This window comes from Gymnogyps californianus, chromosome 29 (genome assembly GCF_018139145.2).
Source record: "Gymnogyps californianus isolate 813 chromosome 29, ASM1813914v2, whole genome shotgun sequence".
Lineage (NCBI taxonomy): Eukaryota > Metazoa > Chordata > Aves > Accipitriformes > Cathartidae > Gymnogyps > Gymnogyps californianus.
Genome location: NC_059499.1, coordinates 134,803 through 162,257, shown reverse-complemented (window position 1 = coordinate 162,257; position 27,455 = coordinate 134,803). Strand labels below are relative to the sequence as shown.

At 52.6% G+C, this 27,455-nt stretch overlaps 2 protein-coding genes across 2 annotated transcripts; both read right to left on the bottom strand.

Moving 5' to 3' along the window:
* Positions 1-1,345: 1,345 nt before the first annotated feature.
* LOC127026883 (coiled-coil domain-containing protein 81-like) lies at positions 1,346-12,665 on the bottom strand. Its single transcript, XM_050912177.1, has 15 exons — positions 12,563-12,665; positions 12,099-12,160; positions 11,566-11,725; positions 10,320-10,576; positions 9,410-9,483; positions 8,674-8,768; positions 7,638-7,755; positions 6,843-6,951; positions 6,296-6,457; positions 5,072-5,341; positions 4,748-4,927; positions 3,871-4,024; positions 3,158-3,384; positions 2,105-2,318; positions 1,346-1,629 (listed from the first exon to the last, which is right to left on the bottom strand). Exons 1-15 carry the CDS (start codon positions 12,663-12,665, stop codon positions 1,346-1,348), a joined length of 2,469 nt encoding a protein of 822 aa, XP_050768134.1.
* Positions 12,666-16,074: 3,409 nt separating this feature from the next.
* On the bottom strand, positions 16,075-26,871 carry LOC127026882 (uncharacterized). The gene is made up of 15 exons (XM_050912176.1): positions 26,769-26,871; positions 26,305-26,366; positions 25,770-25,929; positions 24,524-24,780; positions 23,614-23,687; positions 22,879-22,973; positions 22,255-22,372; positions 21,588-21,696; positions 21,041-21,202; positions 19,816-20,085; positions 19,492-19,671; positions 18,616-18,769; positions 17,903-18,129; positions 16,850-17,063; positions 16,075-16,358 (listed from the first exon to the last, which is right to left on the bottom strand). Exons 1-15 carry the CDS (start codon positions 26,869-26,871, stop codon positions 16,075-16,077), a joined length of 2,469 nt encoding a protein of 822 aa, XP_050768133.1.
* Between the last annotated feature and the right edge of the window lie 584 nt (positions 26,872-27,455).

The following is a 27,455-nucleotide window of genomic DNA, read 5'->3' as shown; positions in this document are numbered from 1 at the left end:
CGAGGGAAGCCTCTCACAAATTTGGTTTCCCTCCAAATTATTATCCTATTCCTGAAGGAAAAAGCAGGGTAGAAGTCAGTTGGGGACTTGCCATGTCATGGGCGGCAGCAGGAGCTGGCCCTGCCCAATGACAAGACTGATAAATGCTGGCGGCTGGATGTCGAGCAAGGTGGCCTTCCACCACCCGCTGCCCACCCCAGCTACAGCTCTCGGGCTCGGGAAGCCTGGTGTTGGTTCCCCGTCACAAAATGCCGAGGCCTTTTGTTACCAGGCAAGCAGAAAAGCTCCCAGTTGAGAAGTGTATTTTGTGGTTAGTTCACCTGCCACACCTTCAGCTTGAGTACACGCTCTTTATTTACTACGTGTATTTCATGCAGAAGCAGGGCCCCGATCCCCTGAGCTGAAGGAGGGATCACAAAGCTGTGCACACGTCTCCTGCTGCTTGGAGAAGAGCTTCAGGTGGCATGGGTCTTCTTGAAGGCAGTGTCTCTGGAGGCCAAGTGTCCTGGCTTGCTGAGGAGCAAGCTGCAGTCAGGGCACTAGAAGCCATGGTAGGCGGGCTTGGTTGGATGAACACAGCTGAACAAGGCGTGTGCCCTGTCATGCTGCTTTTCAGGAAAGTAAAGGCATAGCTTGTCCAGGAGATGACCTGGCCAGAAGTTATTGTCGCTTGACTTCTGCATCTTATTCCTCTGAAGATGCCTGTGAAAAAAAGGGGCGAAGGGGGGGGAAAGGAAGCAAAAAAAAAAAAAAGTAAGAGAGAATACCACGCTTTACAGAAATAAAATGCTGGGCAGTTTCGCTGCTTCTCTTAGTAAGGGCAAGAGTGAGCCTGACAAGAACAAGCTATCCGGGCTTCCAGGCCCTGGGAAGCTCTGCGAGACCTGTGCAGACCGTGTCGGTCCTTATGAGACATGACTGACGCTGGAAATGCCAGCTTGCGAAGCTATCTTAAGAGCTGGTACATTGCCCATCACTGTAGTATCTAAACACTTTAACCGAGAGAGACAAAGAAGATTGTGCTCTGCTTTGCAATGTTTCTTTTTCTCTCCAAAAGCTTCTCCAGCCATCCAAAGCTGGGCTCTTCAGGATTGTCTTTCTTCCACAAGAATAAACATTCTCTGAGGGGATTTAAGACAAGTGTTGGGTTGGTCTGAGGAGTTTTGTCACCTCTAGTTCAGAGCACAGAGCTAGTCCCAGCTAGCCTGCAAGGCTCCTGCCAGGCACCGCAAACTGTTCGCCGGCACCACTGCAACCCAATGACTTAGCTAAAGCACAGGAGTGGCCATGTAGCCGAGAAGAGGATCTGCCTCCTCGCCGTTGCCCACTGCTCCCTTGCAGCATCCTAACGGTTGACTCCAGTACCTCGGCACTGCCTCTGATGCCGTGGGGAGTGAGCACAGAGGGGTGATGCGCAGCAGGGCAGCAGGAGGGGACTGATCTTAAGCCCTCTTTGAACAAACCTATTTTCCGCCTCCTTGGCCTGGCTTCCAGCTGCAGTTCCTGATCTGGAGGTGCTCCCAGGTAATGGAGCATCAGCACCTCCTGTGCTGTAGTATCCTCCGGGCTGCCTGATCTTCCTTATGTCTTCTCCCACCTTGATGATCTTGTCTCCTGGATGCAGCAGGGCTGTTGGCAAAGCGCACAGAGAAAACAGTCACGCCTCACCCTGGATCAGGAGCCCCGTTTCAGCTCAGACGTTGTAGGCGTAGCAGTCTGCAGCTCAGCCACAGCCATGTCTGTTCCTGGCTATGGACTCGCTGACCCTGACCATGGTCTGACTTCCTGGCTTGACCCTGGACCTGCCCCATCCCCACGAACTTGCCTCCTGAGCTGCACTCTCGGTTGCACCTGGCTGCCATCCCAGGGGCAACGGGAGAGGGCCCTGGCTGATCTGCAGCACCCTTTGCTATCTCAGCCCTGCTCTGGCCCTGCTGCTGCTATTGCTGATCCTAACCGGCAGCGTCTGCCGTGGCCCTCCGAGGGCTGCAAACATGCTCCACTGGCAGTGCCCCCTGACACCAGTCATGCTTCTGGGCTTGGGAAGAGACACTAACTTGTCAGATTTAGGGCATTCGCGTCAGGCCCTTGGTCTTTGCTTTACCTTTCTGCAGCGTTGGCTCGGTGATGTCAACGTTGCGCTCTGTGCACAGCTTGGAGCTCTTCAGATAGCTCATGAAGGCATTCCTGCGATAGCGGTCAACCAGTTCTCCCAAGTCAGCCTCTACAGTTGACGGCAGGCAGTGGTCATCAATGGGGCCATCCCCAGATCTCACCAGCCGGCACTTTTCTTTCTGTTCTATGGGGCTGTCTTTGTTCTGCAAGTAAAGAGCAGGTCCCGATCAGCATTCACTGGGGCCCTGGAGTTGCTGCATTCCCTTCCGAGAAGCTACAGCCAGGGCTTCATCTCAAAAGTGTGCGCAAACAGGCGTCGGCACCCTGCGATGGGATCACAGGGACAGGCCCTCCTCTGGGAGTTCAATTCCCATCCAGAGCTGGGTCCTCAGAGAGCTACTCCCTGGAGGGCTTAGCAGAAGAGCAGCACACCGGGCACAGGTGCCTCAGATGGAAAAAGTCTTGCAGTCACCTTCTCGTTTCTGATTGTGTCGGGGAGCCAGAGGCTCTCCCCATTGCTGGTGACTGGGGGGCAGCACGTTGGCAGGAGGAGGTAGCCCTGGATTCTGCCAGAGTTCATCCAACCCAAGATGCTCCAAAGAAAACCTCTGGGAGTGAGTGAGTGAATGAGTCACTGCTCTATTGCCCTTGGACTGTCTTGCACTGAGCCTCACAACTGAACAGGACAAAGTGCTTATCAGCACCTGAAGGGACAGAGCGCAGTCTGGTGGACAGGTCGACTAGGTGATGAGAAGATGACTCCGTCCCCAGACATAGAAACTGCTTCAACTTCTCCTCCTCCTTCTTCTTCTTCTTGCCAGTTACCCAGAAAAAGTGTTTCTCTCACCAGAGCGTTCAGAAGCCAAACGAATTGTTGGAGATGGCTCGTAGCACCTCAGCTGCAGGGCACCATGTGGTCAAAGAGAAGCTGAGACTCACAATAAGCCCTTGCCCTTTCCTTTACTGCTGCACTGTCCTCTAAACCACCCTACGTTCGCCAAGGCGTGCAGGTGTGCTTGTTCTCCTGCCACATACACAGTACCTTCTCCCACCGTCTCCTCTCTCTCATGAGTTTTCCAATCTCTTCCATTTCACCATAGCTCAGATGTCGTCGTTCTGGCTCGGTGTTGACTGGTGGAACTTCCAAGTGTATTAACTTTCTCTCGGGCTTGGTAGGAGCGTGAGGCTTCATCCCTTTGGCTGTGCCCCCAGCAGAAGGTGGACAAGTGGCAGTTTTGCAGGTGGCCTTCTGGAACTGAGCTTCTACACCTAGGACAGATTAAAACCCAACCAAACAAAAAGCCCAGAGAAGCCGCGTTAGAGCGCAGCAGAAAGGAACATCTGATCCATGTTTAAGACAAAGGGGTTTGGCATGTTGTGCTGATTGGAACTCCCAGCAGAGCTTACTAAAGAATAAGCTCTTCTGAATCGGTGTTTTCCAGCTGCCACCAACAGCTGGAGAAAGGGTCTGCTTTGGATGAGCTGGATGATGAACGCTAACAAACCAAATCCAGTCCAGGATGTTAAACCGCAGGGTTGAGACTTTGATCCCAGCCTGAAAGACTGGATACCCTGTCTCCTGCAACTGGGCTGATTATGGCATTGCACATCCCCCAGATCCTTCAGTTTTCCCTAGAAGGCTCCTTCTGGCCGCTCGGCCCTAGGACAATGGTCTCCAGAAGCCATATTCTGGACCCACTGAGGCATTCCCTGTCTGTGTAGAGATGCTTTCCCAAGCCAGTGCTCGCCTCTCACCTGTTTTGGTCTCTTGGGGTTGTCCTTTCCTCATTTCCAGCCACTGCTTTTGACAGTCAATCAGATCTTTGGGGCTTATAAAATTCCCCGGTTTTGAGGAAGTCAAGAAGATGACCACGTCCTCCAGATCCTTCTCGCTGATGGGAACTTTGGTCTGGCAAGGAAAACAGAAGATGACAGTGGGATCACCAAAAGATCAAGGCTTGCCCCAGAGTGGGAGGGGCGAGCTTAGCTGTTGTTCCAGATGCTTTTGCAGGGAAGCATGGCACAAAGGCAACCTGCTGAGGTTGCCTTGGGTTTATCAAGCACTCACAACTTGACCCGTCTTCTGCTGCCCCCTGCAGAGCTCTCAGCTTTTGCTGTGCCAAACTTCCCATCCCCCTGGGTTTCAGGAAGGTTTCATTTTGGCTCGGACTAGAGTCTCAGTTAACATCTGAACTGCTAAAGCCTACTAAACCTGAACGTGCTCTTCACAGCTTTGTAACGCCGCGGCCTGTGGAAAGTGAGGCCCAGTGTGAGCCGTGCTGTGTGAACGTGTACTGAAAGGCAGCGCAGTGGGGAGATGTAGGAGCGTGGTGGGGGAAAGACCAAGTTTCAACACTGGGAAACCCGACAGCCACGTTACTGAGCAGTGACTGTCTTCCAAGCCTGTGAGGCAATGGGTTTCTTCAGTCCCTCCTGGGACTCACTCTCGGTGCCTCTCCACAGCTTTCCCTTCCCTTTGCCCTCCAGCTTTTCACAGGTTGTGGGAGCCACTCTCTGAGAGTAAGGCAAGTGAAAAAGCCCCTTGCTGAAGCTCGTCCATTTGCTCTGGGTTGGCATGCAGGAAAATAGGGCAGAGTTGCAGCAGTTCACTACTGTTCTGTTCCCTATGTACCTCCTTGATGACTTTAATGAAGTCTGCTCTCTGGATCTTCCTCCCGTCCATACCAGCCTTCTTGAATACGTCCACCATCCTCAGCTTCTTTTTGTGCAGGAGGTTATGCAGCGTGACAAGAGCCTGGGGGTATGGTGCACAAACAAGGGGAATGCTACCCTTCTTCCAGGGCTGGCTGCTCTTTGGCCGTGAGCACTGAAAAGGATTAGAAAAATACCCTGAGATCACCATTCTCCAGGATCGCCAGGCCCGTCCATGTGGCATCAGCTGGGGTAAAGCAGCGTCACTCTGCCGATGTGACAGCAGACACTATTTCCCTTGCACTTCTGTACTTACATCGGGGCTGTCGCTCACGGCTGATTTGACAGCAGCCCTCCTGTCTGCCCTGCGTGCCTTTAGTCTTTGCCAGAATCTTTCTTCTTGATTGCTGAGGGAAGGTTTTTGAGTCAGCCATTTTTCCACGTCCCCGAAGCTTTCCAGCTCGGTTCGAAACTGCCTCCTCGCCTCAGTCCAAGCCTCCACTGTTTGTAGACCCTCTTCTGTATCAGAGGTGGTCTCTGGGGAGCTGAGGCTACCTTCTTCCTCCTGGGGCAGCTGCAAGACAGACAAAGGACAGAAATCTGTGGCCCAGGTTGGTTTCAAAAAGGGAGAAGCTGGTCCTGCCACAGGTGGAGCAAAACTAATGTGACGCCTGGATTTGGATGGCCCACACCTACTTGCTTTCAGTTTAAAGGCAAAAGTTGGGTACATATTTCTCCGATGGCGTCACCGGAAACCATGCTCCGAGACCACTTCTGGCTTGACGTTAGTCAAACCCTCGATCACATCCTCGCTGCTCACGCTGGTGCTTTACACGACAAGAGATGCGCTTCTTGCAGAATCGAGAGTTGGGGTCAGGTGGGTATGGTGGTTTCCAAAACCAGCAGCAAGCCCACCACAGAACAGTATGGAAACGTGCATGGTAGGACGTGGTCAAAAGTGGCGGCCTCCGTGCCTGTAGTGGGCGGGGCCTCCGGTTCTGACGTGCTTCTGGCTGAACTGGGAGGGCTGGGGTGGGGTGGAGACAGGGCCATCAGCCAACAGAGCAGCACGGAAACCGGTGGGTCCTGCCATTTCACCAAATGCTGGCTCCCTGCCACCAAGGAGCAGCTGAAATAACGTCGGCCATTTTGCTTACGAAGAACGGCCGGAGTGCTCTCCACGCTACTTGGAGAGACAGCTCTCCCCCTCCACACCGCCGGCTGGAGCTGGCTCAAGCCATGTGACTGGGAGAGATCCTGCTCGAGCTCCAGAGCCGGTGCCTGGGCAGAGGTGGCCTCCTTTCCAGGGACGGAGCAGGCCCACTGATGCCCTCAGCCTGGCCGGCTGCTCGTTTTGCCCCTTGGCCTCTACTGGCAATTCCTCCCTCACAGCAGTGAGCAGGCGAGAATGAAAACCCCAGCCGCCCGCCCTGCTCTTTGGAGGGAGCAATGCTGCTGGGACTTGGAGACCTTCCCAACTCAGTGCCACCCTAACCAGAAAAAGGCTGCTCTGTTGATACTCCCATACCTGGGCCCTCTGCATCTTGTCGCTTTCTCTCCCAGCTTGCTGTTGAGGCAGTTCTGGCAAGATGACCCTTCCTGCTTTGCTGTTCTCTTCTATCTCCTTCCTTTTGGCCATGGATGCCTCCAGTTTTCTCCTGCCGTTCAGCCCAAATACAGACTGTCCTTTCTACAGGAACCCAGAAATGCAATACCAGCGGTTAGTCTCATCTGTCTTGTCTTTTTTTTTTACCTAATGCTCTTCTCTCTCTCATCTTCCCTTTTTTTCCAGTTTCTGTCGACATGCAGTTCCTACAGATGCAACCAGAAAGCCCTTCTGTTACGACCAATGAACTAAGTCATCAGAGAGCTACTTTTTGAAAAGGGCTACAGTTCCTTTTCGGAGATGAACGATACCCAAAATAGGTAATTGAATGGGAAGATGAGCCACAGTAAGAGATCTACTCAGAATTGGTATCTGCACGTTTTTTTATGTAGCTGTTTCTCCTAAGATATCCCCACTTGATTTTCTACAATCAAGTGACACAACAGTTGTCTCGATCCACATTACGTACCTGTCCCGTCTGCCTGCGTTCTTCAGAAAGAGGCAATGGCAATTCAGGGCTCTCGAAAGGAGTTTCTTTGGGCTGCCTTCCTTCTGTGCCTGCACCTTTTGACAACGGTCTGAAAATACACAGCGGGGTGAGTTGGTGTGAGTGCAGGAAGAGTTTCTTCTCCATCCTGTGCTCACGCTGCTCACCTGCTTCGGCAGCAGAGCAAGCTTCTTCGCCCAATTGTCTTCCCCTCCAGGGAGACAGGGATAACCCTGAGCTGTAACGCTCAGATGTGCCACCAAGGAAATCAAGGAGATGCGCTTTTTCCATAAGGAAGGCTCTGGGACACGCAGCCTGATGCAGCCCTCTTGATGCGACAACGAGCGGATTTGCATCCTCTGCGAGGACAGGCACCTGGAGATACTGGTATCCCTCTCCTGGCCGTTACACTAAGCACTGCAAAGCAGTCCCAAATACCGTGGGACTTCCCATCCAGCAAGGAAATGCCCTGTGTGGTGACGTGTGTTAACAGCCCTTCTGAGTTAACAGAAACACTGGGTCCAAAGGAAACAGGGGAACAGGTTTCTCAGAGAGCTTGGGCAGTCTCCGTCCCTGAAGGCTTTGAAGACAAGACTGGATAAAGTCCTGAGCAACCTGGTCTGACCTCAGCTCATAGCTGACTCTGCTTGGAGCACCCGGTTGGACTAGGACCTCCCGAGAGCCCTTCCAACCTCCATTATTGTATGAGCCTATAACACATGCCGCACAAGCACTAGAACACAAGGCCACTCTAAGCGAGTCCTTTCAGAGTCTCACCTGCCAGGAAGGCCTTGTCCCTCCATTTTCTCCTGTGCTTCTTCCTCCATCTCAGCTCTGGCTAAGCGGTCTGTAGAAACGCCCCTTCGCAGGCGGCGTAATGTGTGACAAACAGCCTCTGCAAGCACGAAAGGAGAAAACCTCTTAGAACAGGCAGGAGGAGGCACGGATCTGCTCTGCAATGTTAGACGCTGTTTGAGGCCTCACTGAGATTCCTTCTGCGACCTCTTTTCTCGGAGGGAGATCTTAAGCCCTTCCTGACACCAGCCCTTGATCCTGTTCAACCCTCGACAGCCACATTATTCTCTTTGGTGTGAGTTTTCTCCTGCTGCGGCTAGTCCTTCCTCTGCACAGCGGCTTTCGCGGGGAGACAGGTCTTGGCGCTTCACAATCTCTTTTGGGGGAACAATTTCTTGGCGTTGCATATGTGTTTGGTATACAAGAACTTGCTATCGTGGCGCATTCAACTCAAACACGTTATAGCTCTGATGTTGCTGATGAATTTAGGTCGAGGAGCTAGACTTCCCAGCTTTAAAGGAGAAGTGAGGTCTCGGCACAGCTTAGCAACCTTTGCAGAGTTGTTCTCTACGTGATTTTTCTCATCGAATCACGCCACGGTGATTCCAAGAGATACACCAACCCGCCAGTCTCCCACAACTCAAGGCAGAGTTGGTGATTCACAGTGCTGATGGACTTCCTCAAACATTTACTCCCTCCTGCACAAACAAGCTCCTAAAATGGAAGAGGTATACTCCAGGGCATGGAGTGCAGGGGCAAAACATACTTCAGCACCGTCAACTGCAGTTGGTGGTGCTGAGCCCTCCTGGGATCTTGTGCCAAAGCGAGTCCCTTGAGATTTACCAGGAGGGGTAAACAGAGGCACACAGAGTGCCTCTACCATCCCAGGCATCTATTGAGGCCTGGGCCTTCAGCACCCACCAGGAATGAAGACAGGCAAACGCACAAACCTCTGCCAGGAATCAGTCACTCTTATTCCCATCACATTCCCATGCACTCCCATTCCCATGTGCATTACCTCTTATCCCCATGCGGCTCAAAACACTGTCGAATTCTGTACATATCTCTTCGGCTGTGAGAGAAGCTCTCCGAGGCACTGTCCTAATCTCAAACCTGGAAATAGGAAGAAAGCAGCATTCTGAGAAAAGGGCTGCTTTGCCAGATTAATGTCAAGGTATCTCTACGGAGTCACCCTCACGTCCGAGGCCATTAAGGGAACCACCGAGCAGCGCTGGCCTCAGGAACGGTTCAGCGGCCCCTCGCTAGACAGAGGTGTTGGGTTTTTGCCTCAGTCCTCCTGTGCCATCTTGACCCAAGAAGGCATTTCAGAGATACTTTGATTCACGTGAGTTTCACAGAAGGCACGGAAACGTCACAGACAGAGGACTTGCACGCATCCGGTCTTTGATCCACCCTCTAAGAGAAGCTTTCCGTGTTATATTCAAAACAACGGAAATATTAGGATCTTATTTCTGTTCAATGTTTGGGCAGTCTCTACCAATGGAAAGAGAATGAGCAGATGAAACGTTAAGGAGGGTTGCCTAAATTCCTCTGCCTAGCGAATCAGTTCCCTCTGATGGGAGTCCTGGTAAAATCCAAACCACAATCAGTAGCTGGAGGATGCATAACTGCAGACTAAGCAAAAGCAAGGATGACATTAACTGCAAACCAGTAACTGGACCGAGCGCTACCAAACATGAGCTGAGCACATCTGCGCTTGGTCAGACAAGGGCTGCAGAAACAAATATACTCACTGTGGAAACTGGTGGACACGGCCAAAATGGCTCGGAGAGAGCGCAACGTCTTTGTCCGATACGACCCATTTCTTCTGCAACAGGGACAGAAACATCTGACGTGACTCCAGGGAAATGAACTCAATGTTCACAACAGCCTTTCCATAGCTCCAAGAATTAGCGGCCTCTCAGCAAACGTCTGGCCAAGTGCCTCAGCCCCTTGCTAAAACCAGCTGCACAGCGTATCATCTGCTAGGGCGAGAAACGTTGCCAGCCTTTTTGCAAGGACAAGAGTTGACGGTGTCAGGCAGGAGACTCCTTGTTTACCAGGGAAGAAGTCCATGGAGGCAAACACAAGGGAAGGCCCATTGCGAACCTGGGTTCCTGGCTGCTGGCTGCAGTGTGGTGGCTTGCTTTAACTATTGCTGAGCCAAGAGCAAATGGTTCCAAGCGGGTTTTATCCCCAGAGTCCTTCCAAAGACTTCCAAAGAGTCTGCACGCCTCTGCAGCGTGGAGGAACCCAGCCACGGGCTCCTTCTCTTCCGTCAGGCCAGGAGAACTGCACCAGCAGCGTGCCAGCAGCCATGAGGGGCTATCTCAGCGAGGCCTTGGTGTCTCTGCGCCTCAGCCTCATGTCCAGAGCATGGGGTGAACATCATCACCCCTGCCATTGCTTTGGCCTTTTTCCTATTTATGGCAAGGCCCTTCCAGGGCTTTCGCTTGCCCAGCCAAAGTAGTACTGTGTACCTTCCCAGCAGCCTTGAACCACAGCAAATCAACGAAAGAAACTGCAGAAAGCTTTCACTGCTACACACCGTGCCTAGCCCAAGTGACCCAGCAGGCTACAGCTGGCCAGCAGGGCTCAGTTCCCCGGTCCTTTGATGGAATGTCAACCCCCCTCTAAGTAGCACTGAAAAAACAATAAACTTACAGCGAGCAACTTCTGTACCACGTATGTCGACCTGTTGAGGCTTATTAAAAAGTCTTCGCAAAATGCCATTGTCACTTCTGTTCCCCGGATAGCAAGAGTGCCAACATCCTTTAAAATGAAGTCCGTGTCTTCTCTGTTTGTTAGGATGAAGTAGAAAAAGTTCAGGGTCTCCTGCATACAGTTCTGCACGACTTCCTCGGAATACGGGGCATCCGAGTGGATCTTCTTGTAGTTCACCGACACTTTCTTAATCTCGCCTGGAAAAGAGGAGGAAGACTGTAACTCAGACAGCTCCCTGAGCAGACTCCAATGAAGTGCCAGCAGCTCCCAGGTAAAATACATTGCTATGGCACTGTCTGGTGTAACCACCCGGTACAGCTCCTTGAAGGAGCTGATGTAGGCCCCTCCTCAAGTTAAGGTCCGATCACTCCGTTAGCGGATGTGCCAAGCTGCAGCCGTGATCCCCTCAACGGAATAAGGAACCAAGGGCCTCGGCCATCTGTGGCCAAGGACCTCAGCCATCTGTGTCCACACTGCGCAGGAGGGCAGGACAAGGTGGGAAGAATGGGGCTGGTTCCCACGGGAAGAGCGGAGGGTGCCGGGCCATGGAGCTGAGCCCACACGTAGCGCACGCGTGGTCTGGCGAGACTTGGATATGAACACAAACCAGCAAGCTCTTAGTGCTGCACAGGCCCCATCGATGGCACAGTGTACATACAGCAGCGGCAGCAATGGTCAGAAGCGGCAGCAAATCTGGCCATCGGCAGGTTTCTGTGCTAGCTATCATTTCCATCTCTCGTTCGAGGCTCTCTACAGCTGACTTTGACCCACTTCTCTGCATAAAAGCAGCGCCGAGGGCCTGTGGCCGTTTGCCTTGCCCGGCGCGGGGCAAGAACAAAGCATCAGCATCATCTCAACAGCTTTATGGTGAACAGTTCCAATAAAGGACCATCAGCCAGCAGGCATCCTACAAATCAATAAATGTGGCTGGCACGAAGCCCGTTGCTCAAGCAGATCATGGAGAGATGGTCTAACTTTGGACAGCCTTAATAAAAACTAGTCCAAAAGAAATGGCCCCTTTCTAGGCAGTGCTGCGTGGTGGGCTGTTTGTGTCATCCCATGGAGGTTTTCCTCCGGGCCTTCTGAAGGCCTCTGATGTGTCCATCGTCGCATCTAAACAGCAAGCAGCATAAACCCCAAATAGATGGACATAGGGAAAACCAAAGAATTTCTTTGCTCTTCTTACCAGGAAGAGGTACAGAAGCATGTTGCAGCTCACGGATCCGTGCAACAGTCCTGGACAGCGAAAACACGGGTCTCTGAAATGCGAGCACCTCGCCATTTTCCGAAGAGAGCCATTTTTGAATATGAAATGTCCCCAGTCCCGTTATGCTGACAGCCTGAGGCTGGAAAAAGAAGAGAAGGGCAAGCATTTGTAAGTTGAAGACCAGAGTGAGGACTTAGGAGAGCTTGCAAGGGGGTGCCTTGTGCCCTGCCGACTCCTGGTGCAGAACGCTTTTGCACACCTCAACCCGACTTTTACTTCTGTCTTTATATATTGCGTAGATATATAATATATATTTTATGTTACTTTTTTTTTTTTTAATTATTTATTTATTTTATGTCTCTCCAGTTATGGAGGAGCTGGTCTTTGGCACATTTGTGGCAAATCTGTAAATCAGAATGCAGTTCTGGGAAGAAGAACAGCACTTGCTGGCACAGGGCTGCCGGGACCCCTGAAGCCATCTGGGGGAGGGGAGGGGTAGGGTGGGATCCCACCTTTCTCTGCAGAAGCTGTTGCCGAACGTGCTTAGACACGCTGCTCCAAATAGCAACGACATCTGGAAAGCAAGGGAAAGACACGTCAAGCTCTAAGTCGGCCAGCTCACGTCCCATCAGCACATCTGTAGACAAGGAGACGGCGGATGCAAGTGTGCTTCAACAAGCCTCACAGAATAAATCCATCTGTGAGACGGGCCGACTCTTTGACTGGCCTCGGCCTTCTTCCAACAGGACACGTTTCCCTTCAGAGCCAGATCCCTGAGTGTGACCCGCTGCCGAGGGAAACCCGTCCATGGGACTTCCCCCACGGCAAGGGGAGGGCGCTGTGTGCACCGGACTCTGCGGGGCTGAGGGTGTCCCTAGGGGCCTCCCCCACAGGGACGAACCCCACTTCCCACAACGATTCGTGCCGCTCATCTCGTCTGCAGCGATGCTCGTCAGAGAGCTCCCAAAGGCCTTACCGCTGACGGAAAGCTTCTTGAGGGTGGGAAACGTGACCGCGCTGGAGCCGCCAGTCTTGCTGCAGAGCTCGATGTTGGTGACCAGCGCTTCCAGGTTTGTCATGTTCTTGCTTTGGGTCAGCAGGCGAGGCTGGCGGGGGAAGGATTCTGGTGTCTCCTACTGGGAAACACCCCCTCTCCGACGTCCTCGCCTGTGCTTCACCAAACAGCTCCCGCACTGTCCCACTGCCTCCCTTTGTCCTCTGCGTTTCTGAGGTACAGGAGAGACTTCTCGCATCCCCTGGATCCAAGGGCTCGCAGAGGCCTCGCAGGGAAGTGAAGGGAGGGTCTGGGGCGCGGGGTTATGATGGGGAGGGGCTCTGTGACACGGGCTTGGCGTCACAGAGGGACGCCCCCCCATCACCCCCATGCCCGCTGACCCGGCCAGGCTTGGTCCTGCAGTGAGAAGGGGGCTGCTCCCTAAAACAGCGTTGAGTTTTCGTGGCGGGGTTTGGTAGCGGGGGGGGGACTGCAGGGGTGGCTCCTTGGACATGCCTTGTCCTGTTCAGTAGATAAGAGGAAGGGTGTCCTTGTACTTAGAAACTATGTAGGCTTCAGCAAGTAACAATACATGATAAAATGGCAAGATGTTCCTCAGTATCGGTATTGTACCCCCGGCTCTGCTGACTAAATTACAAAATGAGCCAAAACCCGGAGAAGTCCTTCGTAACTAGGGGAAAGGTAAAAGCGGCAGGGGGAAGCACGACCACCGACTCAATTCAAGACCGAAGAAACTCGCACCCGGAAGGAGCACGCGTGCTAATCTACATCGCAAGCAGAGTTAATTTAAATATGACTGACCAGTAATGAGTGAAATGTTTCTCACTAGCCAATAAGTATAAACTTAGGCATGGTTTTACTAATTGTTGCTAATTAGAAAACTGGATATAAACTCTGTAATTTTTGTATGCGGCATGCACGTTAGGTGGAGCGATCCCCCGTGCATCCAGCGCTGTAATAAAGAATGCCTGCCTTCTAAAACTTCAGACCAAGTCTCAGAGGGTTGTTCTTTTGCGACCAAATTTACGGTAACACATGTATAAACTGTTGGGGGAGACTGCAACCTCACTAAAACCTTTTCTTTAGGCGTAAATTACGTCGACATAAGGCCCACAGGCTGGCTTAAAAATGCTTTAGTGACCACCAGCTGCTGTGAATCCCTTCTGTATTTAGTTGGGCTAAAGGGCTGAGAGAGTGGCAACGCATTGCTTTAACCCGCGTGTCGAGGTGAAATGAAACCCCAACCAGTTGTGTCCGGTTGCTCAACTCCTACGGGGTTTTGGCCCCCGCCCGTGCTGTTCTTGCCTTCGGCCTCAGTTTGTAGGTGGTCTTTATACCGTGTATACCTTGAGGAGGCAGGTTGTCTTGTGGGGGTGACAGCGCTGGGAAGGGGTTCCTCTATTTCTGCCTTTGTCACAGAGGTGCTGAGCTCGGCCGTGTACTGAGGTCAGGCAGGTTTGTGGAGGCGCAGCTGAGGGGGAGCTGAGTTCCCTGCCTGGTCCAGGGCCGTCCTCGTACTTAGGAAAGGCATTTTCCATGTCCTTAGGCATGGATGCGTTTCATTTTTACAGGAGGTGGGGCAGGCTTGTCTTGTGGAGTCAGGCTCATGGTGCTGAGGGTTGAAGGCTTAATGAAAACCTGGCTCAACAAAAAGAATAGCTGGAGAGGGGTCTCTTTCTCCAGTACTCGTTTAAGTTACAGAGGAAAACAACCCAAGCCCGGAGGTGGTTTCCAGAGGTGATGGCATTGAGCAGAGGGGGTTTGCAGCTGCCGTCAGTGTTGAGGCGTTCAGAGATGCAGGTCTGAGTTGTGATGTTAAAGGTGAAATTAGTCATCTGCTCTTTGTCCATGTGCTGTCACTAAGCGAGGGGGGAAAAGGCTTCCTTTAGCATAACCTGGAATTTCTTAATTGATCTTCTGTGGTAGAGGAAAGTGAAGTGGCGCCGAGTGTGTTTCACCTTACCCTCCCGCATCAAAGAGTAGTGAGTGACAGGCTCCTGCGGAGGGGTCATTTATCTGCATTAACTAATCAATGATTGCTTTGTTCTTTGCATTCATAACGGGGGTTCCTGCAATCCTCCTCCAGGACCCATCACTCTGATCTTCTTTCATGGGAATGAACTAGAGGCTCAGCAACTTGGCGACGTCCGAGCGCTGCCACATGTGTTTTGCAGATGGCTGCTCCACGGAGGCCCCAGCGTTCCAGTCACCGGACAGGGTCAGACCTCGGGAACTGGCAGTGCCAGGCGCCACCCGGGGAAGGGTCGGATCCTGGCGGCTGGATGTTGAGCAAGGTGGCCTTCCACCACCCGCTGCCCACGCACACCCCAACTACAGCTCTCGGGCTCGGGAAGCTGGTGTTGGTTCCCGTCACAAAATGCGAGGCCTTTTGTTACCAGCAAGCAGAAAAGCTCCCAGTTGAGAAGTGTATTTTGTGGTTAGTTCACCTGCCACACCTTCAGCTTGAGTACACGCTCTTTATTTACTACGTGTATTTCATGCAGAAGCAGGGCCCCGATCCCCTGAGCTGAAGGAGGGATCACAAAGCTGTGCACACGTCTCCTGCTGCTTGGAGAAGAGCTTCAGGTGGCATGGGTCTTCTTGAAGGCAGTGTCTCTGGAGGCCAAGTGTCCTGGCTTGCTGAGGAGCAAGCTGCAGTCAGGGCACTAGAAGCCATGGTAGGCGGGCTTGGTTGGATGAACACAGCTGAACAAGGCGTGTGCCCTGTCATGCTGCTTTTCAGGAAAGTAAAGGCATAGCTTGTCCAGGAGATGACCTGGCCAGAAGTTATTGTCGCTTGACTTCTGCATCTTATTCCTCTGAAGATGCCTGTGAAAAAAAGGGGCGAAGGGGGGGGAAAGGAAGCAAAAAAAAAAAAAGTAAGAGAGAATACCACGCTTTACAGAAACAAAATGCTGGGCAGTTTCGCTGCTTCTCTTAGTAAGGGCAAAAGTGAGCCTGACAAGAACAAGCTATCCGGGCTTCCAGGCCCTGGGAAGCTCTGCGAGACCTGTGCAGACCGTGTCGGTCCTTATGAGACATGACTGACGCTGGAAATGCCAGCTTGCGAAGCTATCTTAAGAGCTGGTACATTGCCCATCACTGTAGTATCTAAACACTTTAACCGAGAGAGACAAAGAAGATTGTGCTCTGCTTTGCAATGTTTCTTTTTCTCTCCAAAAGCTTCTCCAGCCATCCAAAGCTGGGCTCTTCAGGATTGTCTTTCTTCCACAAGAATAAACATTCTCTGAGGGGATTTAAGACAAGTGTTGGGTTGGTCTGAGGAGTTTTGTCACCTCTGTAGTTCAGAGCACAGAGCTAGTCCCAGCTAGCCTGCAAGGCTCCTGCCAGGCACCGCAAACTGTTCGCTGGCACCACTGCAACCCAATGACTTAGCTAAAGCACAGGAGTGGCCATGTAGCCGAGAAGAGGATCTGCCTCCTCGCCGTTGCCCACTGCTCCCTTGCAGCATCCTAACGGTTGACTCCAATACCTCGGCACTGCCTCTGATGCCGTGGGGAGTGAGCACAGAGGGGTGATGCGCAGCAGGGCAGCAGGAGGGGACTGATCTTAAGCCCTCTTTGAACAAACCTATTTTCCGCCTCCTTGGCCTGGCTTCCAGCTGCAGTTCCTGATCTGGAGGTGCTCCCAGGTAATGGAGCATCAGCACCTCCTGTGCTGTAGTATCCTCCGGGCTGCCTGATCTTCCTTATGTCTTCTCCCACCTTGATGATCTTGTCTCCTGGATGCAGCAGGGCTGTTGGCAAAGCGCACAGAGAAAACAGTCACGCCTCACCCTGGGATCAGGAGCCCCGTTTCAGCTCAGACGTTGTAGGCGTAGCAGTCTGCAGCTCAGCCACAGCCATGTCTGTTCCTGGCTATGGACTCGCTGACCCTGACCATGGTCTGACTTCCTGGCTTGACCCCGGACCTGCCCCATCCCCACGAACTTGCCTCCTGAGCTGCACTCTCGGTTGCACCTGGCTGCCATCCCAGGGGCAACGGGAGAGGGCCCTGGCTGATCTGCAGCACCCTTTGCTATCTCAGCCCTGCTCTGGCCCTGCTGCTGCTATTGCTGATCCTAACCGGCAGCGTCTGCCGTGGCCCTCCGAGGGCTGCAAACATGCTCCAGTGGCAGTGCCCCCTGACACCAGTCATGCTTCTGGGCTTGGGAAGCCATTAACTGGGAAGAGACACTAACTTGTCAGATTTAGGGCATTCACGTCAGGCCCTTGGTCTTTGCTTTACCTTTCTGCAGCGTTGGCTCGGTGATGTCAACGTTGCGCTCTGTGCACAGCTTGGAGCTCTTCAGATAGCTCATGAAGGCATTCCTGCGATAGCGGTCAACCAGTTCTCCCAAGTCAGCCTCTACAGTTGACGGCAGGCAGTGGTCATCAATGGGGCCATCCCCAGATCTCACCAGCCGGCACTTTTCTTTCTGTTCTATGGGGCTGTCTTTGTTCTGCAAGTAAAGAGCAGGTCCCGATCAGCATTCACTGGGGCCCTGGAGTTGCTGCATTCCCTTCCGAGAAGCTACAGGCAGGGATTCATCTCAAAAGTGTGCGCAAACAGGCGTCGGCACCCTGCGATGGGATCACAGGGACAGGCCCTCCTCTGGGAGTTCAATTCCCATCCAGAGCTGGGTCCTCAGAGAGCTACTCCCTGGAGGGCTTAGCAGAAGAGCAGCACACCGGGCACAGGTGCCTCAGATGGAAAAAGTCTTGCAGTCACCTTCTCGTTTCTGATTGTGTCGGGGAGCCAGAGGCTCTCCCCATTGCTGGTGACTGGGGGGCAGCACGTTGGCAGGAGGAGGTAGCCCTGGATTCTGCCAGAGTTCATCCAACCCAAGATGCTCCAAAGAAAACCTCTGGGAGTGAGTGAGTGAATGAGTCACTGCTCTATTGCCCTTGGACTGTCTTGCACTGAGCCTCACAACTGAACAGGACAAAGTGCTTATCAGCACCTGAAGGGACAAATGGCAGTCTGGTGGACAGGTCGACTAGGTGATGAGAAGATGACTCCGTCCCCAGACATAGAAACTGCTTCAACTTCTCCTCCTCCTCCTTCTTCTTCTTGCCAGTTACCCAGAAAAAGTGTTTCTCTCACCAGAGCGTTCAGAAGCCAAACAAATTGTTGGAGATGGCTCGTAGCACCTCAGCTGCAGGGCACCATGTGGTCAAAGAGAAGCTGAGACTCACAATAAGCCCTTGCCCTTTCCTTTACTGCTGCACTGTCCTCTAAACCACCCTACGTTCGCCAAGGCGTGCAGGTGTGCTTGTTCTCCTGCCACATACACAGTACCTTCTCCCACCGTCTCCTCTCCCTCATGAGTTTTCCAATCTCTTCCATTTCATCATAGCTCAGATGTCGTCGTTCTGGCTCGGTGTTGACTGGTGGAACTTCCAAGTGTATTAACTTTCTCTCGGGCTTGGTAGGAGCGTGAGGCTTCATCCCTTTGGCTGTGCCCCCAGCAGAAGGTGGACAAGTGGCAGTTTTGCAGGTGGCCTTCTGGAACTGAGCTTCTACACCTAGGACAGATTAAAACCCAACCAAACAAAAAGCCCAGAGAAGCCGCGTTAGAGCGCAGCAGAAAGGAACATCTGATCCATGTTTAAGACAAAGGGGTTTGGCATGTTGTGCTGATTGGAACTCCCAGCAGAGCTTACTAAAGAATAAGCTCTTCTGAATCGGTGTTTTCCAGCTGCCACCAACAGCTGGAGAAAGGGTCTGCTTTGGATGAGCTGGATGATGAACGCTAACAAACCAAATCCAGTCCAGGACGTTAAACCGCAGGGTTGAGACTTTGATCCCAGCCTGAAAGACTGGATACCCTGTCTCCTGCAACTGGGCTGATTATGGCATTGCACATCCCCCAGATCCTTCAGTTTTCCCTAGAAGGCTCCTTCTGGCCGCTCGGCCCTAGGACAATGGTCTCCAGAAGCCATATTCTGGACCCACTGAGGCATTCCCTGTCTGTGTAGAGATGCTTTCCCAAGCCAGTGCTCGCCTCTCACCTGTTTTGGTCTCTTGGGATTGTCCTTTCCTCATTTCCAGCCACTGCTTTTGACAGTCAATCAGATCTTTGGGGCTTATAAAATTCCCCGGTTTTGAGGAAGTCAAGAAGATGACCACGTCCTCCAGATCCTTCTCGCTGATGGGAACTTTGGTCTGGCAAGGAAAACAGAAGATGACAGTGGGATCACCAAAAGATCAAGGCTTGCCCCAGAGTGGGAGGGGCGAGCTTAGCTGTTGTTCCAGATGCTTTTGCAGGGAAGCATGGCACAAAGGCAACCTGCTGAGGTTGCCTTGGGTTTATCAAGCACTCACAACTTGACCCGTCTTCTGCTGCCCCTGCAGAGCTCTCAGCTTTTGCTGTGCCAAACTTCCCATCCCCCTGGGTTTCAGGAAGGTTTCATTTTGGCTCGGACTAGAGTCTCAGTTAACATCTGAACTGCTAAAGCCTACTAAACCTGAACGTGCTCTTCACAGCTTTGTAACGCCGCGGCCTGTGGAAAGTGAGGCCCAGTGTGAGCCGTGCTGTGTGAACGTGTACTGAAAGGCAGCGCAGTGGGGAGATGTAGGAGCGTGGTGGGGGAAAGACCAAGTTTCAACACTGGGAAACCCGACAGCCACGTTACTGAGCAGTGACTGTCTTCCAAGCCTGTGAGGCAATGGGTTTCTTCAGTCCCTCCTGGGACTCACTCTCGGTGCCTCTCCACAGCTTTCCCTTCCCTTTGCCCTCCAGCTTTTCACAGGTTGTGGGAGCCACTCTCTGAGAGTAAGGCAAGTGAAAAAGCCCCTTGCTGAAGCTCGTCCATTTGCTCTGGGTTGGCATGCAGGAAAATAGGGCAGAGTTGCAGCAGTTCACTACTGTTCTGTTCCCTATGTACCTCCTTGATGACTTTAATGAAGGCTGCTCTCTGGATCTTCCTCCCGTCCATACCAGCCTTCTTGAATACGTCCACCATCCTCAGCTTCTTTTTGTGCAGGAGGTTATGCAGCGTGACAAGAGCCTGGGGGTATGGTGCACAAACAAGGGGAATGCTACCCTTCTTCCAGGGCTGGCTGCTCTTTGGCCGTGAGCACTGAAAAGGATTAGAAAAATACCCTGAGATCACCATTCTCCAGGATCGCCAGGCCCGTCCATGTGGCATCAGCTGGGGTAAAGCAGCGTCACTCTGCCGATGTGACAGCAGACACTATTTCCCTTGCACTTCTGTACTTACATCGGGGCTGTCGCTCACGGCTGATTTGACAGCAGCCCTCCTGTCTGCCCTGCGTGCCTTTAGTCTTTGCCAGAATCTTTCTTCTTGATTGCTGAGGGAAGGTTTTTGAGTCAGCCATTTTTCCACGTCCCCGAAGCTTTCCAGCTCGGTTCGAAACTGCCTCCTCGCCTCAGTCCAAGCCTCCACTGTTTGTAGACCCTCTTCTGTATCAGAGGTGGTCTCTGGGGAGCTGAGGCTACCTTCTTCCTCCTGGGGCAGCTGCAAGACAGACCAAGGACAGAAATCTGTGGCCCAGGTTGGTTTCAAAAAGGGAGAAGCTGGTCCTGCCACAGGTGGAGCAAAACTAATGTGACGCCTGGATTTGGATGGCCCACACCTACTTGCTTTCAGTTTAAAGGCAAAAGTTGGGTACATATTTCTCCGATGGCGTCACCGGAAACCATGCTCCGAGACCACTTCTGGCTTGACGTTAGTCAAACCCTCGATCACATCCTCGCTGCTCACGCTGGTGCTTTACACGACAAGAGATGCGCTTCTTGCAGAATCGAGAGTTGGGGTCAGGTGGGTATGGTGGTTTCCAAAACCAGCAGCAAGCCCACCACAGAACAGTATGGAAACGTGCATGGTAGGACGTGGTCAAAAGTGGCGGCCTCCGTGCCTGTAGTGGGCAGGGGCCTCCGGTTCTGACGTGCTTCTGGCTGAACTGGGAGGGCTGGGGTGGGGTGGAGACAGGGCCATCAGCCAACAGAGCAGCACGGAAACCGGTGGGTCCTGCCATTTCACCAAACGCTGGCTCCCTGCCACCAAGGAGCAGCTGAAATAACGTCGGCCATTTTGCTTACGAAGAACGGCCGGAGTGCTCTCCACGCTACTTGGAGAGACAGCTCTCCCCCTCCACACCGCCGGCTGGAGCTGGCTCAAGCCATGTGACTGGGAGAGATCCTGCTCGAGCTCCAGAGCCGGTGCCTGGGCAGAGGTGGCCTCCTTTCCAGGGACGGAGCAGGCCCACTGATGCCCTCAGCCTGGCCGGCTGCTCGTTTTGCCCCTTGGCCTCTACTGGCAATTCCTCCCTCACAGCAGTGAGCAGGCGAGAATGAAAACCCCAGCCGCCCGCCCTGCTCTTTGGAGGGAGCAATGCTGCTGGGACTTGGAGACCTTCCCAACTCAGTGCCACCCTAACCAGAAAAAGGCTGCTCTGTTGATACTCCCATACCTGGGCCCTCTGCATCTTGTCGCTTTCTCTCCCAGCTTGCTGTTGAGGCAGTTCTGGCAAGATGACCCTTCCTGCTTTGCTGTTCTCTTCTATCTCCTTCCTTTTGGCCATGGATGCCTCCAGTTTTCTCCTGCCGTTCAGCCCAAATACAGACTGTCCTTTCTACAGGAACCCAGAAATGCAATACCAGCGGTTAGTCTCATCTGTCTTGTCTTTTTTTTTTACCTAATGCTCTTCTCTCTCTCATCTTCCCTTTTTTTCCAGTTTCTGTCGACATGCAGTTCCTACAGATGCAACCAGAAAGCCCTTCTGTTACGACCAATGAACTAAGTCATCAGAGAGCTACTTTTTGAAAAGGGCTACAGTTCCTTTTCGGAGATGAACGATACCCAAAATAGGTAATTGAATGGGAAGATGAGCCACAGTAAGAGATCTACTCAGAATTGGTATCTGCACGTTTTTTTATGTAGCTGTTTCTCCTAAGATATCCCCACTTGATTTTCTACAATCAAGTGACACAACAGTTGTCTCGATCCACATTACGTACCTGTCCCGTCTGCCTGCGTTCTTCAGAAATAAGCAATGGCAATTCAGGGCTCTCGAAAGGAGTTTCTTTGGGCTGCCTTCCTTCTGTGCCTGCACCTTTTGACAACAGTCTGAAAATACACAGCGGGGTGAGTTGGTGTGAGTGCAGGAAGAGTTTCTTCTCCATCCTGTGCTCACGCTGCTCACCTGCTTCGGCAGCAGAGCAAGCTCTCTTCGCCCAATTGTCTTCCCCTCCAGGGAGACAGGGATAACCCTGAGCTGTAACGCTCAGATGTGCCACCAAGGAAATCAAGGAGATGAGCTTTTTCCGTAAGGAAGGCTCTGGGACACGCAGCCTGATGCAGCCCTCTTGATGCAACAACGAGCGGATTTGCATCCTGTGCGAGGACAGGCACCTGGAGATACTGGTATCCCTCTCCTGGCCATTACACTAAGCACTGCAAAGCAGTCCCAAATACCGTGGGACTTCCCATCCAGCAAGGAAATGCCCTGTGTGGTGACGTGTGTTAACAGCCCTTCTGAGTTAACAGAAACACTGGGTCCAAAGGAAACAGGGGAGCAGGTTTCTCAGGGAGCTTGGGCAGTCCGTTATTGTATGAGCCTATAAAACATGCTGCACATGCACTAGAGCACAAGGCCACTCTAATCGAGTCCTTTCAGAGTCTCACCTGCCAGGAAGGCCTTGTCCCTCCATTTTCTCCTGTGCTTCTTCCTCCATCACAGCTCTGGCTAAGCGGTCTGTAGAAACGCCCCTTCGCAGGCGGCGTAATGTGTGACAAACAGCCTCTGCAAGCACGAAAGGAGAAAACCTCTTAGAACAGGCAGGAGGAGGCACGGATCTGCTCTGCAATGTTAGACGCTGTTTGAGGCCTCACTGAGATTCCTTCTGCGACCTCTTTTCTCGGAGGGAGATCTTAAGCCCTTCCTGACACCAGCCCTTGATCGGGTTCAGCCCTCGACAGCCACATTATTCTCTTTGGTGTGAGTTTTCTCCTGCTGCGGCTAGTCCTTCCTCTGCACAGCGGCTTTCGCGGGGAGACAGGTCTTGGCGCTTCACAATCTCTTTTGGGGGAACAATTTCTTGGCGTTGCATGTGTGTTTGGTATACAAGAACTTGCTATCGTGGCGCATTCAACTCAAACACGTTATAGCTCTGATGTTGCTGATGAATTTAGGTCGAGGAGCTAGACTTCCCAGCTTTAAAAGAGAAGTGAGGTCTCGGCACAGCTTAGCAACCTTTGCACTCTTATTCCCATCACATTCCCATGCACTCCCATTCCCATGCGCGTTACCTCTTATCCCCATGCGGCTCAAAACACTGTCGAATTCTGTACATATCTTTTCGGCTGTGAGAGAAGCTCTTCGAGGCACTGTCCTAATCTCAAACCTGGAAATAGGAAGAAGCAGCATTCTGAGAAAAGGGCTGCTTTGCCAGATTAATGTCAAGGTATCTCTACGGAGTCACCCTCACGTCCGAGGCCATTAAGGGAACCACCGAGCAGCGCTGGCCTCAGGAACGGTTCAGCGGCCCCTCGCTAGACAGAGGTGTTGGGTTTTTGCCTCAGTCCTCCTGTGCCATCTTGACCCAAGAAGGCATTTCAGAGATACTTTGATTCACGTGAGTTTCACAGAAGGCACGGAAACGTCACAGACAGAGGACTTGCACGCATCCGGTCTTTGATCCACCCTCTAAGAGAAGCTTTCCGTGTTATATTCAAAACAACGGAAATATTAGGATCTTATTTCTGTTCAATGTTTGGGCAGTCTCTACCAATGGAAAGAGAATGAGCAGATGAAACGTTAAGGAGGGTTGCCTAAATTCCTCTGCCTAGCGAATCAGTTCCCTCTAATCGGAGTCCTGGTAAAATCCAAACCACAATCAGTAGCTGGAGGATGCATAACTGCAGACTAAGCAAAAGCAAGGATGACATTAACTGCAAACCAGTAACTGGACCGAGCGCTACCAAACATGAGCTGAGCACATCTGCGCTTGGTCAGACAAGGGCTGCAGAAACAAATATACTCACTGTGGAAACTGGTGGACACGGCCAAAATGGCTCGGAGAGAGCGCAACGTCTTTGTCCGATACGACCCATTTCTTCTGCAACAGGGACAGAAACATCTGACGTGACTCCAGGGAAATGAACTCAATGTTCACAACAGCCTTTCCATAGCTCCAAGAATTAGCGGCCTCTCAGCAAACGTCTGGCCAAGTGCCTCAGCCCCTTGCTAAAACAAGCTGCACAGCGTATCATCTGCTAGGGCGAGAAACGTTGCCAGCCTTTTTGCAAGGACAAGAGTTGACGGTGTCAGGCAGGAGACTCCTTGTTTACCAGGGAAGAAGTCCATGGAGGCAAACACAAGGGAAGGCCCATTGCGAACCTGGGTTCCTGGCTGCTGGCTCCAGTGTGGTGGCTTGCTTTAACTATTGCTGAGCCAAGAGCAAATGGTTCCAAGCGGGTTTTATCCCCAGAGTCCTTCCAAAGACTTCCAAAGAGTCTGCATGCCTCAGCAGCGTGGAGGAACCCAGCCACGGGCTCCTTCTCTTCCGTCAGGCCAGGAGAACTGCACCAGCAGCGTGCCAGCAGCCATGAGGGGCTATCTCAGCGAGGCCTTGGTGTCTCTGCGCCTCAGCCTCATGTCCAGAGCATGGGGTGAACATCATCACCCCTGCCATTGCTTTGGCCTTTTTCCTATTTATGGCAAGGCCCTTCCAGGGCTTTCGCTTGCCCAGCCAAAGTAGTACTGTGTACCTTCCCAGCAGCCTTGAACCACAGCAAATCAACAAGAGAAACTGCAGAAAGCTTTCACTGCTACACACCGTGCCTAGCCCAAGTGACCCAGCAGGCTACAGCTGGCCAGCAGGGCTCAGTTCCCCGGTCCTTTGATGGAATGTCAACCCCCCTCTAAGTAGCACTGAAAAAACAATAAACTTACAGCGAGCAACTTCTGTACCACGTATGTCGACCTGTTGAGGCTTATTAAAAAGTCTTCGCAAAATGCCATTGTCACTTCTGTTCCCCGGATAGCAAGAGTGCCAACATCCTTTAAAATGAAGTCCGTGTCTTCTCTGTTTGTTAGGATGAAGTAGAAAAAGTTCAGGGTCTCCTGCATACAGTTCTGCACGACTTCCTCGGAATACGGGGCATCCGAGTGGATCTTCTTGTAGTTCACCGACACTTTCTTAATCTCGCCTGGAAAAGAGGAGGAAGACTGTAACTCAGACAGCTCCCTGAGCAGACTCCAATGAAGTGCCAGCAGCTCCCAGGTAAAATACATTGCTATGGCACTGTCTGGTGTAACCACCCGGTACAGCTCCTTGAAGGAGCTGATGTAGGCCCCTCCTCAAGTTAAGGTCCGATCACTCCGTTAGCGGATGTGCCAAGCTGCAGCCGTGATCCCCTCAACGGAATAAGGAACCAAGGGCCTCGGCCATCTGTGTCCAAGGACCTCAGCCATCTGTGTCCACACTGCGCAGGAGGGCAGGACAAGGTGGGAAGAATGGGGCTGGTTCCCACGGGAAGAGCGGAGGGTGCCGGGCCATGGAGCTGAGCCCACACGTAGCGCACGCGTGGTCTGGCGAGACTTGGATATGAACACAAACCAGCAAGCTCTTAGTGCTGCACAGGCCCCATCGATGGCACAGTGTACATACAGCAGCGGCAGCAATGGTCAGAAGCGGCAGCAAATCTGGCCATCGGCAGGTTTCTGTGCTAGCTATCATTTCCATCTCTCGTTCGAGGCTCTCTACAGCTGACTTTGACCCACTTCTCTGCATAAAAGCAGCGCCGAGGGCCTGTGGCCGTTTGCCTTGCCCGGCGCGGGGCAAGAACAAAGCATCAGCATCATCTCAACAGCTTTATGGTGAACAGTTCCAATAAAGGACCATCAGCCAGCAGGCATCCTACAAATCAATAAATGTGGCTGGCACGAAGCCCGTTGCTCAAGCAGATCATGGAGAGATGGTCTAACTTTGGACAGCCTTAATAAAAACTAGTCCAAAAGAAATGGCCCCTTTCTAGGCAGTGCTGCGTGGTGGGCTGTTTGTGTCATCCCATGGAGGTTTTCCTCCGGGCCTTCTGAAGGCCTCTGATGTGTCCATCGTCGCATCTAAACAGCAAGCAGCATAAACCCCAAATAGATGGACATAGGGAAAACCAAAGAATTTCTTTGCTCTTCTTACCAGGAAGAGGTACAGAAGCATGTTGCAGCTCACGGATCCGTGCAACAGTCCTGGACAGCGAAAACACGGGTCTCTGAAATGCGAGCACCTCGCCATTTTCCGAAGAGAGCCATTTTTGAATATGAAATGTCCCCAGTCCCGTTATGCTGACAGCCTGAGGCTGGAAAAAGAAGAGAAGGGCAAGCATTTGTAAGTTGAAGACCAGAGTGAGGACTTAGGAGAGCTTGCAAGGGGGGTGCCTTGTGCCCTGCCGACTCCTGGTGCAGAACGCTTTTGCACACCTCAACCCGACTTTTACTTCTGTCTTTATATATTGCGTAGATATATAATATATATTTTATGTTACTTTTTTTTTTTTTTAATTATTTATTTATTTTATGTCTCTCCAGTTATGGAGGAGCTGGTCTTTGGCACATTTGTGGCAAATCTGTAAATCAGAATGCAGTTCTGGGAAGAAGAACAGCACTTGCTGGCACAGGGCTGCCGGGACCCCTGAAGCCATCTGGGGGAGGGGAGGGGTAGGGTGGGATCCCACCTTTCTCTGCAGAAGCTGTTGCCGAACGTGCTTAGACACGCTGCTCCAAATAGCAACGACATCTGGAAAGCAAGGGAAAGACACGTCAAGCTCTAAGTCGGCCAGCTCACGTCCCATCAGCACATCTGTAGACAAGGAGACGGCGGATGCAAGTGTGCTTCAACAAGCCTCACAGAATAAATCCATCTGTGAGACGGGCCGACTCTTTGACTGGCCTCGGCCTTCTTCCAACAGGACACGTTTCCCTTCAGAGCCAGATCCCTGAGTGTGACCCGCTGCCGAGGGAAACCCGTCCATGGGACTTCCCCCACGGCAAGGGGAGGGCGCTGTGTGCACCGGACTCTGCGGGGCTGAGGGTGTCCCTAGGGGCCTCCCCCACAGGGACGAACCCCACTTCCCACAACGATTCGTGCCGCTCATCTCGTCTGCAGCGATGCTCGTCAGAGAGCTCCCAAAGGCCTTACCGCTGACGGAAAGCTTCTTGAGGGTGGGAAACGTGACCGCGCTGGAGCCGCCAGTCTTGCTGCAGAGCTCGATGTTGGTGACCAGCGCTTCCAGGTTTGTCATGTTCTTGCTTTGGGTCAGCAGGCGAGGCTGGCGGGGGAAGGATTCTGGTGTCTCCTACTGGGAAACACCCCCTCTCCGACGTCCTCGCCTGTGCTTCACCAAACAGCTCCCGCACTGTCCCACCGCCTCCCTTTGTCCTCTGCGTTTCTGAGGTACAGGAGAGACTTCTCGCATCCCCTGGATCCAAGAGCTCGCAGAGGCCTCGCAGGGAAGTGAAGGGAGGGTCTGGGGCGCGGGGTTATGATGGGGAGGGGCTCTGTGACACGGGCTTGGCGTCACAGAGGGACGCCCCCCCATCACCCCCATGCCCGCTGACCCGGCCAGGCTTGGTCCTGCAGTGAGAAGGGGCTGCTCCCTAAAACAGCGTTGAGTTTTCGTGGCGGGGTTTGGTAGCGGGGGGGGACTGCAGGGGTGGCTCCTTGGACATGCCTTGTCCTGTTCAGTAGATAAGAGGAAGGGTGTCCTTGTACTTAGAAACTATGTAGGCTTCAGCAAGTAACAATACATGATAAAATGGCAAGATGTTCCTCAGTATCGGTATTGTACCCCCGGCTCTGCTGACTAAATTACAAAATGAGCCAAAA